Source organism: Armigeres subalbatus, chromosome 3, assembly GCF_024139115.2.
Source record: "Armigeres subalbatus isolate Guangzhou_Male chromosome 3, GZ_Asu_2, whole genome shotgun sequence".
NCBI classification, from domain to species: domain Eukaryota; kingdom Metazoa; phylum Arthropoda; class Insecta; order Diptera; family Culicidae; genus Armigeres; species Armigeres subalbatus.
The window spans coordinates 415,597,236-415,609,742 of NC_085141.1; the positions used below are offsets into that span (position 1 = coordinate 415,597,236).

Sequence of the window (12,507 nt, forward strand, 5' to 3'; positions counted from 1 at the left end):
TTACCCATCGACTAAATCCAAGCCGATCCTCAGTCTAATCAACAACGTGCGCGCGATGTGCCGCTTAATGACAACAAACTAATTTGATTTCCAGTAAAGGAAGGCTCTGCGACTTTACTGCTGCCTACATGAGGAGGGATGGGGATTTCAGTGGACGAAAATGCTTTCAACGAATAGTTCAATTATGCTGCGCTCTTATCTACAGCATTCTTCATCATCTGCGTCTCTGTCTTCCATTTCGAATAATTTCGTCTTCCATTTCAGAATCCCACTCCCGCCATAGTTCGTCCAAGAGTGGAATACGCGAGGAAGTGATTTGATTTGAGCCCTGAGGGCTGAGTGCTAAATGTCAACGCAAAATCTATGAGTTTTTACAGTTAAGTACTCAACATCAATTTGGCCACCTAGCAGTACGCTGGGTTCCAGTGTAAAATCAATATTTGGCTTAAAAAGTGCATTAATCCAACTATTTGACTAAAAAATTCGGTCTGTACGCAAATGTGACGTAGAACTACGAAGCTGTATCTTTTAGAAGTTATTTGCAACTATAGTTTATGCGTCTTCATTAACTGCCTTATAACTGTAAACTTTTATTGATATGTTGAAGTGCTGGAATTAAAGCGTTGACTCTTCCTCGATTAAATGGTCCAAGACAATCTAAAATCCATCGTGAAATGGCTTAGATATTAACGTTTAAGATCTACCATATTTTCGTGACGCTTTTCGATTTTCGCTAGCGCAATGTATACCCCAGTATAGGTAACACAGACGTATGGATGATAAAGATGAATTTGAAAAGCAGCGTCTCGCAAAACGTTCGGCCGCTTTTCTCAACTTGTTAGGAAATGAGAATCGCGTTGACAACCTTTCTCTACAGTTTATTGCCATTACGTAAAACTTGTTGTCATTCCTCTTAGTCCACCGCCGAGTATAACCGCTTATGAGAAACGACATACTTATTACTTGTAGAGAAGTTGGTTCATAGAAAATTTGCCATGCAAAATAGGTGCAGGAGCAGAATTCATCTATCAGGAGACAGGAGTTCACTTCTGGACAATTTACCCTATGACCTTGTAGCGGCATTTGCAGACCTATGACGATTCTACTTGCAGCGCATATGCTCTGTCCCCAGACACTTAATTTGAGCTTAATCTCATTCTATCGCAGCGCGGCGAAAGTGCACTGCGCTCTTAATCACTTAGCGTCGCATGGGGAATGCGGTATCGTGTGCAGACAAGTGATTAAAAACCATTCACTGCACCCCGTTGTTCCCTTGCACTTGGCTTAAGTAATACGGCAACGCAACCTTACGTAGGTCAGCGCAGTTTCGCTCGCTACAGTATGTTTTCTACATCGTCGCGATATCAATCGTACGAATTTGGTACAGTGCACGTACTGGTTGCTATCGAGTCACTTCAAATTTGATAATACAAAAAATGAAGCGATTTCTGGCATTTCTCTTTTTTATGCCATTTGTTCCTGTGATGGCTTTAGTGGCTTCGGTGTTTCAAGTTTATCGATTCATACTTTCGTGTGTTCTAAGGTTGACACATGGAGATAAATTTGTTGGAATGATGGATGGTCGAGATGCCATATGGGGGTTAGAAGAGCAGAAGAATTGTGGAGTGGTGAACATTGTTGCATTTGTTGAAGATACGGTTGTGAATAATGAGGATGATCTACCGGAAAAACTCAGAAGAGTTTTCGTGCAGCGGTTCAACAATCTTATTTCTAATAAACAAGATCAATTCAGAAAAGGTATGTTAAGGAGAAACTGTGCATCGGGATATTACTACTGGACGGATGATCTCAATCTTGAGGCCTGTGATCTAATCAAACTTGTGGAACCAACTACGAATAAGGCTTATATTAGCGAACTGGAATTACGAGAACTCGCGAGTCAAATAACTACTTCCAAGCTGCCGTCCAACCATGGCGCATTGTGGGAAATATTGATACTAACGAAGCCTGTACTTGAACTCGGAAGCATTCTAAAGTATCCCGTACGTATAATTAATTAGTTTTGGAAAAGTGATTATAACGGTAAATATTTCAGATCTTCTTGCGATTCCATCATTCAATGGGAGATGGTGTAGCTATACTCCGCTTCGTCATGGAGGAAATCATGAATCCAACTGATGAATGGATATTTTCACCGAAACATCTAGCCAATTCAAATTTTAACTTTAGCAAAAGTCTCTCATTTTGGCTGAAGGTAATTTACGAGTTTCCAAATCAGATGTTGCATGTACTACAAATGAAGGCTGACCGGAGTTCACTGAATACCGACAATTTAACTCCTTTTAAAATAACGTGTTGGCAGAATGAGAGTACTGTTTTAAAGAACACACACTGGCTTCAGTTACTCGAAAAAGTGCACATAAAACAATCCACAGTTGCAAACAGCAGTGTATTCATCACCGCCCTATCTGGAACGTTACACAAATACTTTGAAGCGAGAGATGAGAACCCCGGTTCCTTGACAATAGCCATTCCCGTCCGAACGAAACATGAAGGTGATAGACTTAACCATTTTCAAGCAATATTCGACATATAACTCCCAACAACTACAGAAGCCAGACTGAAATTGGAGAATGCTTTCGCCACACCTGTGGAACGAGTTCCAATCACACCCAACGTCCTGCCGGATGATCCAGACCGTCAACAGAAATTGCTCGACAAGCTGACTGCCATAAAAAAGATCACCAAAGTTCTTCGTTCTAGGACCAATTTGATGGTACGTTTAACGGATGGAGCAACTAATTCAAACCCTTCAATATTTCAGTAGTTCTAATTTTCCTAATTTAAATTCAGATCATCTTCCTGGCAGCGATAAGTTTGGCCGCAACGTTCCCCACGCAGATCCTGAAATATATCTCCAAATTTTTCCACATCACGGCTTCGGTCTCCGTCATGCCAGTGCTGAAGACCAACCTCCAGGTGGGATCGTACGAGCTGAAGAATATGATATTCTGGCCTCCGGCATTCGGAACCGTGGGCCTGAACGTTTCCGTCTTTGTCTATGGAAATCAACTACAACTGGCACTGCTTGCCGATCGCTCGGTGCTGGGAACAGTCGAAGAAGGGATGGCCCTGTTGGAGCAGATTATGCACGAGATAAAGCGAATGGATATGCTTATGGGGGAGTGAGACTACGTAGTTACTTGTTTTACTGGACTGTAAGAGTTCATTTTGGGGATTTCTGGTAAAGGATTATTCTGTACTTGGGGCATTTGTTCGTGTTGTCTTATATATTTCGAACAAAAATATTATTCTGAAACCATTGATACCATGTTGAGCCAACTGGGTTTCAAATATAAGAGACGGAACAAATGCTAACACGCTGTGGTTTATATTTTATAATAGTGGGATGCTACAAGGTCCCAGTCAACACAAACAGAAGGTACAGAAGTATAAGCATAGCAGTAGCGTGGCCTTTCTACGTTCTTGACAGAAAATGTACTTAAAATGCGTCGTTTTCTGAATGAATAAATTTGAAAAAGGAAATAGTTTGAATTACAAAATCTAGGAAGTAGGACTATTTATTCAGCGTCCCAAATTCCTGTGCCGTTCCATTTATTTTTTAGACGAATTAAAACCAAATTACTTGTGTGCTCGTAGCATCTGTAGGCTGCGTTCAGATCTACATAAATCAATCCGGTACATTCGAATGCGCCCGAGTAAGAAATGTTGAGAACAAAAATAAGGAATTGCCTAATGTTCTCATTTGACATACCATAGAAGAGTATGTTATATACGTTGAGAATTAAAATGAAATATCACAGCTTCACATAATCGATTGTTCTTTGTCGCCTCATTTCTCTTCTCCTCTGGCATTACATCCCCCACTGGGACATTGCCGCCTCGCAGCTTAGTGTTCATTAGGCACTTCCACAGTTATTAACTGCGAGGTTTCTAAGCCATGTTACCATTTCTGCATTCGTATATCATGAGGCTAACACGATGATACTTTTATGCCCAGGGAAGTCGAGACAATTTCCAAACCGAAAATTGTCTAGACCCGCACCGGGAATCGAACCCAGCCACCCTCAGCATGGTCTTGCTTTGTAGCCGCGCATCTTACCGCACGGCTAAGGAGGGCCCCACCTCAGTCGTCTCATTTCGTAACATATTAATATCCATATTCGATTGTGCACTGTCAATTTTTGAACTAATGTCCACAACCCGAGCAGCACAAGTCGAACAAAAATTGTTGAAGTGATTTTATTGCGACTTAATCTGGTCACATATGAGTTGCAGTAACCTACGTGGATCATGTGTGCTGCTAGGGAATTGAGTATTTGGATTTCGGCACTCAGTGGACGAAGAAACACCAAACCAGAAGAGCCTGTCCAGATCCATCGGTAGCCGTCCACCCAGTGTGGACGTCTTTCCCACACCAGAACTGGGGAAGGACGCTTTTTACCCCTGCAAGCAAATCGCCAAGCGCAAGGTACCAAGCCGTTGCTACTCCGGATGACTCCGAGGTAGTCAAGAATTTCCTGATAGGCGTAATCGTGGACGTGGGATTATACACGGACGACGTGGGAGTCAAGTCTTCTAGGAACAACGTATCAACCATACAGCTCAACTATCCCTTCTTTAGAACGCCCGACGACGCCTCGGAGGTAAGTCCCACCCTTTCAGGCCGCTTTTCGAGCACCCCGGGGACGCCATCCCAGGCAAGAAGTCCCAACAGACACAGCGTCCTAGCCCTACCAGGCACTCCAACCTGGATTGTAAGTCCTACATCTTCCAGCATCTTCATTCAGCTCCTTCTTCCGGCCCTGTCTTCGAATCCAGGGAACAGCCACAAGAGTCTCCCGTCGATCACAGCAACGCTCCGGATACATCCAGGGAACACCATCTCAACACACAACCTGGTTTCTTTCCCCCATGACCAGCACAACTCGACTGGTACGTCGAGCACATCCCCCTAACTTCCACTGGATCGGATCGAGGTAGGTAGCTTCCTTTCCCGATCCCTACACTTCAGCTGGAGGTAAATTTCTGTCTCTAGTGAAACATCAACGGCTTCTGGAATAACCTTCCCAATCTGGAACTGTTAACGCACGGCAGCCCGCCATGGATAATTGACCGACAGGAGGTCAATCGTGTCGTACTTGACTCCATGGATTGCTCCCTCGGAGGAAAATACAAGTGGACTATTGGGTACGTTCCAAAATCCGGCATTCCGTGGCGATAGGGGTCACTCGGAATATCCCGTTCGATGTACTCCAGTTCAACGAAGATCTCCCAGTTGTCGGAGTCCGTCTCCGAGGTAGTTTTCCAGTTAGCGTGGTAAACGTTTACTTACCCTGTGGCATTCTACCAAGCATCATAAGAAAGGTAAGCAAAATAATAGACGATTCTCCACCACCCTGTCCTCCTTTTAGGGGACATGAACTCGCATATGGGAACACCATCTCAACACACAACCTGGTTTCTTTCCCCCTGACCAGCACAACTCGACTGGTACGTCGAGCACATCCCCCTAACTTCCACTGGATCGGATCGAGGTAGGTAGCTTCCTTTCCCGATCCCTACACTTCAGCTGGAGGTAAATTTCTGTCTCTAGTGAAACATCAACGGCTTCTGGAATAACCTTCCCAATCTGGAACTGTTAACGCACGGCAGCCCGCCATGGATAATTGACCGACAGGAGGTCAATCGTGTCGTACTTGACTCCATGGATTGCTCCCTCGGAGGAAAATACAAGTGGACTATTGGGTACGTTCCAAAATCCGGCATTCCGTGGCGATAGGGGTCACTCGGAATATCCCGTTCGATGTACTCCAGTTCAACGAAGATCTCCCAGTTGTCGGAGTCCGTCTCCGAGGTAGTTTTCCAGTTAGCGTGATAAACGTTTACTTACCCTGTGGCATTCTACCGAGCACCATAAAAAAGGTAAGCAAAATAATAGACGATTCTCCATCCCCTGTCCTCCTCTTGGGGGACATGAACTCGCATATGGCCTCCACCTCCGACGCACATTGGAACGAGATACGCCCACAACCCTTCCCGGCTACACCGGGCTACACCCCAACCGTCCTGGATGCCGCCGTTGTCTGCATCCCGCAAACCAGCATCCGGCCAGGGCGAAAGGCCCAACGCTGGTGGTCGGATGATTGAAGCGAAAAGAAAGGCACTCCGACGAGCGCTGCGGAGACTTCCCGCTGGTCATCCTGATAATGCAAATGCCGTTCAGTTATACAAAGAAAAGCACTTTGAATGCAGGTCAGTAATATTTGAAGCCAAGGATAAACAGTTCTTGGAGTGTCCATAGACCGAAGCCTCTCATTCCTACCGCACTTCCACGAAGCCAAAGATAATTGTAAGACAAGAGTTAATCTGGTTCGGATGCTATCCAAACCGATCTGAATCAATAAGAGAATTCTCCGGTTAAGGATCGGGCAAGCTATCATTGATAGCCGCCCACCATAACCTTATTGAAACTCTGTTGCCGACCTTCAACACATACTACCGAGGCGCCTCCGGTTGCTACCCTCTACACCAGCTGAGTCTGCCTGGGCCAAGACAGGCATTTTGCCATTTAGCCATCGTGTGCGAGCGGCCATCTGCCACAAAGCCGCCTCTTCCGCCGGAGAATACAGGATCCCTCTCCCTATCGAAGGAGACCGGATACTGCATGCGGTGGCCGGTGTCGGTCTCCCCCCGTGGCGCGAGTCCATTGGCTTGGAGCGAGGAGCTGGCACTCTTCAAAAGCCAACATTAACAACTCTAAAGCACTCAATTTCCGAAGGGGTGGGGGAAGGGGGAACTCAGAAGGTCGGTGGCCGTGCTATAAATCAGAGAATTCAACAATTACGAACACAGATATACCGATGGGTTCGTTTCAGGCCGTGGAGTAGGCATCGGGGTCACCGGGACCAACATGACTATCTTGGATAATCTCCGGGACATCTGTACCATTTTTTCGGCAGAAGCAGCTACCCGTTCACGAAGCGCATCCTCGTCCTATCCAGCTCTGCTTGTGTTATCTCCGCACTCCAGACCGACACGTCTAAACACCCCTGGATCAGCAAAGCAAATATGCTCTCGGTCAAGCGCGAGTGGGCGCTGCTGGCTCTACCGAGGAGGCTTAATTTTAGGCAGCGCGACTTTTTGCAGCTCTTTCTGACCAGGACAGGCAAAGCAGAAACATCGCCGCAATAATTCACAGCAGTCCAGTCCGCTAGTTCGAGTAGCTCCATGGTTTCTGGTAATGTGCAATGGAATGGTTTCCCATTGTTTCCTATTGAAAATTAGCCAGATCGGACTATGGGATCACAAGTTATGGCCTAAATACTAATTTCATACAACAAAACACGCTAAGAAAATCTTTTTAATAGGTATATCTAATGCTAGACTTACCAGATCATTTCAGTGAATAAACTGGACAAACGCGCTTGCAAAACGGGATATATCAAAAACCTTGTGATGAAATTAAAAAGCTGTGGAAATTTCAAAATTTATTTCAAAGTAAATCATTCACTACCATAACCTTTTATTGTTTTCGCGCACAAAAATACGAAACAACAAAAAATTGCGCATCTTTCAATATTCAAAATAAAAGTGGAATTTTGAAGTTTTATTTTGATCTACTCTTGAACATGCATTAAGGATTTTATTATCGAACAATACCAATTCTGAACAATTAAAAATAACAAACAATAGTCAAAGTACCGACCTTTTTTGGGCATAAGAAGGCTAAAAAAATAGTTTCAAAAAAAAAAAATGTCAAAAGACAAATGCGAAAAGAGCAATAGTGTGGAATTATTTATTTCCCGTGCCAAATCCTTTTTTCATGAATATAAGTGGGAAAAAATCTGCGAATAAGAATAAAAAGAATCTTAACAAGGAAAAAAGATTAATCTATTCACAGACCTTTTTGATATCGAAATTGATTTAAATGACGGATAGTGATGTGACTCTATAGATATTAAGAAAAATCACTTAAATAAATATTCAAAAAAAAAAATGACGCTAAAAGAAGTTTCACACCTCGTGAATCTTGTCAATTGATTTTGTTCTCCTGTGCTCAAAAAAAGCGGGACTCATGCAAATTCGTCGCGAAAAGTAAAAAAAATCCTGGCCAATTTATATAGTCTGGTTTACAGCTCGGACTCTCGGAGATATCCGCCGGATTGTATTTTAAATCGGGCCGAATTTCTAATTTTTCATAACGGAATCCCATAAATCCCGTCCACACACATGGAAGCAAAATTTGCAGATAATCTCCTGATGTGTAAATTAGCCTTAAAGTACGTAGCCCTAAACTTGAATCCGACCAAATTTTCGCTCGGTTTGAAACTGACTTAAACTTGTTCAGTTGATTTGTAAATCATTTTTTCATGCCGTCGTTTTTTTACAGTAAATTATTTCGAAATATTCAGTATTATTCAAAAAGACTTTGAATGATTCTTAATGTTTCGAAAAGAATCAAATGATTGATAAAAAATGTGGTAAAGCAGATTTGAAAAAAAATGCCTACTTCTGAAGATTCAAAAAGAATTAACGAAATTAATCTGAATAAAGCCTGTCCACGTTAAATTTCGGACACTGAGATAATGTCCAAATGTTTTTCAGCCATTTTATCAATTTGGACGAGGATGAAAACGTGCTAAATGTATCACATAAAGCGGATGGATTCAGCTATGCAAAAATTGACCTTCTCTGCGGTTTGTGAAAATTAAAAAAAATCGCGTTGGAAGATGGGTGTCCGAAATTTAACGTGGACAGGCTTTATTAGAATGCCTGTCCCTGCAATCCCCGTGAGGCGTGCAATGAGGCGTGACCTGATTTTCAGGAAATCTTGCCTATCAAGTTACTAATTCCGTTCAAGCCACTGATGAAATTTGACAAATTTTAATGCCTCCGGAATACACAGAAAAAAAATATTGAAATGAAACTGTATGAAAAAATCTCCCGGACAAGCACCTGTTGTCATTAATTGTTGAAAACCTTAAGAAAAGTCGATCAATGGAAAACACAACAACGGAACATTAATGACATAACATCTCGCACTTTCTTATGTGTTTCGTTCACTTTCTTTGTTGAGAGATGAGCCAGCTGATGGCTGTAAATCTCTCTAACAAATACAAAAGAAAAACACTTTCTATATATTTGATTTTAGATTCCTGCCTAAACTATTGAATTTGTTTGAATAATATTTTGGAGCTCTATGAAAGAATCAATGGAAGAACGGGACAAATTGAGGATTTTACGACGGGATAGCGCAATAAGGTCTAAAAAACGGGACTGTCCCGTTAAATACTGTACGTATGGTCAGCCTACTCATGATGTATGCTTTAAAATCAAGAGAGGCAAAATCTGACAAATGCAACCTTGAAAAAATGGATAATATCTTTCTTTGCCTTAAGCTGAGCAAATGCCTGAATAGAAACCAGGAACTAAATCTCTTTTGCCTTCTTCCTGGCAAATGCATATTTATATTTTTATATTTCGTTTTTTCTTACGTGATCCTTCCGTTAGCAAAGTCTGCCAGCAATTGCCGCAGCGAAAAATGTTGAAGTTTATATACGACTTTGTTTTTAATGACGGTTTGGAGTATGTTTTTCTATCCACTAACAGTGTTTAAATGAGCTTATTTAAGGTTCATTCTCTCACTAAAATAAAACTGCAATACAAATGAACGAAATACGATGCATAAACTAGATTACTTCTAATCGCGAAAGTGAACAAATGTTTAATCTATGAAACTTTTCTCAACATCGATTCATAACAATCGCAATACCTTTCAATCTGCAACAATAACAATGTTCATTTGTCTCACATTTTGACAGTTATCAATGCTCTATTGGCTCAAAATGGCCGCTTTCGCATATCTCTTATCATAGGATCCCTAACCAGGACTTTTATCAAATTTATGTGCAGTACAAATAGCACGTGCTATCAAAGCATTCACTGCCAGAAATTCACCTCGTGGGGGCCACATTTTCAAAAATATCAAAGTAGCTTTTTTTCTGGAGGAATGTTTTTCTTAGGCGACTATCTGCCGCTCATTTTTCGTTGCGACTAAAAATAAGCGGAGGAGTAGATTTTTTTATGAGCGGTACAATATGTTATTATTTCTAAATGTGATTGCTTCATTTTTGTCGCAACAAATGTATAAACGATTTCCTTTTGAATGGGGTCGTATCTACGTACAGCGTGGAAAGGGGTTGGGTGTATTTTGATACATTAAGCCACCTAGTGCCACAAGGTGAAAGCTCTAAGGAAGTCGACTGGTGGTGAATAGATGAAGCACGTGTTCTGCTGACTCACGCTTAACCGCATTGACACAAACTACGGCAAACAGAATTATTTTCGTGAAAATAAATTAGTCTCATTCAGATCGGTAACCAATAACCATGTTTCAGCATATACTTCCACAAATTATTGCTTACATGGCAGCTTCTGAAAAATAATCTACGCTCGCCATATATTGTTAACCATAAATTGATTCATTTACCTATACAGTTACTCTAAAATCCTACGGAAGAAGATTAGAATAACCTCTCATTAAATGAATTTAGCACTATTCCATTTATTTCCACCTCACTGTAATCTTTAAAAAAAATACGTATTTCGACCTCAACAAGCCTTACAAGCCGTCTTCCGTGTCTCGTACTTAGCTTGACTCGAGTCAAGTACGAGACACTGAAGACGGCCTTACAGTTGAAGTCGAAATACGAATCTGTAAAGACTACAACGTGATGAAATTAAATGGAATAGTACTAAGCTAATTATATGACTGGTGAAAACATTCCAGCTTAACATAACAGCTTAATAATTTTCACAAGAATGAAATGTTTCTTATTTCTCATTCCTCAGTCTTTAATCAAATGCTAGCAGAAAACGACGAAATGTCGCATTATTATTTTGTAAAAGGTAAGCTGAATTTTTGACCATCATTTTGACCATCAAATGAATCACAATAGAATAGTCGTCAACGCCGGTCGCCGATTTTTCTCTTTGCTTTATACGCCCGTTACTGTTGAACAAGCTTCGCAAAAATATTCCTAGTTTGAACAAAAGTGCTGTATTAACGCATATGTGTACAAGATCAACAAATTGCGTATTATAAAGTGGATTCAACGCTAATTTTTGAACCGAAATATCATGGAGAAGATTTGCGAGAAGTGCTCATTATCTATTGATATGAAGAGTGTGTGAGGGAAAGTGCGCCAAGTCATTCCACGCTTGCTGTGTTGGGCTTTCCGAAGCTGATGTGTGCACCTTGTCCAGCAATATAATTTGGCTGTGCGATGCATGTATGGTTTTGTTCTCTAGGATGAGAGAACGCACGCATGCTGATGCTGCTACAGCCACTCAACCTGCCCGATCGATGGAGAACGAAATAAACGATTTGAAATCTACAGTGACAGAAATCGCCAAAACACTCTCAACTGTAATGCAGTATCTCGATCCTGCTGTTATACATTTGCATTCAACACCTGTGACATCGCCACAACTGTTTGATGGAACGAACAATGCGCTATCGTCTGGACCAACCCAGAAAGAATGGCTAGAGTCTGCGGAATCACTCGATTGTGAAACGTTCGCATTATACCTAACCAATATTGATAGGAACGCCACCGATGAAGACATCAGAACTATGGTTTCACACTCATTGAATGTCCCCTTGTATCGTTGTTGTGATACAGTAAAGCTTGTGCCAAAAAAACGAAACACTAGCTCCTGGGATTACGTGTCATTTAAAGTTGTATTGACTTCGGACTTGAAACAAATAGCAATGGATGCATCTACTTGGCCTAAGGGGATAAAGTTTAGAGAGTTCATAAATCGAACGAATGAAACATGGAAACCACCCGTTTGAAAAAAATATTGATAATTAGCAAATGATTGTTGTTTTTTCGTTTTAGTCGTTGTTATTTGTTTATGTATACTATGTTGAGAATGTAGTTAATGTAGGTAATCATGTTCGTATTATGATGTAAAATTGTGGTGAAAATTATTGTAGCAATTTGTATTGATGAAATTTGTTGTTGTTTGTATACTAGTTTTAAGAGATTCAATAAGACCAGTATTGGTCAGTTGGGTTTAATGAAATAATAAATAAATAAATAAATAAATAAGAATAAATCTATATAAATAAAACAAAGTTGGCATTTATACGACTGCACATCACTCAAGAACAGACAGCCCAATTGTTGCTAGTTTATATTCATTTTCTTTCTCTACACAGATAAAATAAAGAAACTAAATAAAGTTTAAAAAACTCAACTTTGAGTACGAAGTTCAAATTTATTACTCACTCCCTCTCATGAATGATATTATAAATACACTCAGGTTTTTTTTTACACGGTTGGAATTCATTAATTTCCCGGTTAACCCGAACTTTCACAGCTTTTTAAATACCACCTGAATTTTCTTTAATTTTTTGTGATTTTTTTCGTGGGGTTAACTCATTATTTCATTGACGCTGAAGGTCTCAAACGACTAAAACCAAACCGTGTAAAAAAAAACCTGGGTGTAAAGAGC

The 12,507-nt window shown here is 41.1% G+C and overlaps 1 protein-coding gene across 1 annotated transcript; it reads left to right on the forward strand.

The window, feature by feature from the left end:
* The first annotated feature begins 1,363 nt into the window (after positions 1 to 1,363).
* On the forward strand, positions 1,364 to 3,517 carry LOC134224250 (uncharacterized). Its single transcript, XM_062703575.1, has 4 exons — positions 1,364 to 2,003; positions 2,057 to 2,516; positions 2,574 to 2,737; positions 2,815 to 3,517. Exons 1-4 carry the CDS (start codon positions 1,437 to 1,439, stop codon positions 3,148 to 3,150), a joined length of 1,527 nt encoding a protein of 508 aa, XP_062559559.1. The 5' UTR covers positions 1,364 to 1,436; the 3' UTR covers positions 3,151 to 3,517.
* The last annotated feature ends 8,990 nt before the right edge of the window (positions 3,518 to 12,507 follow it).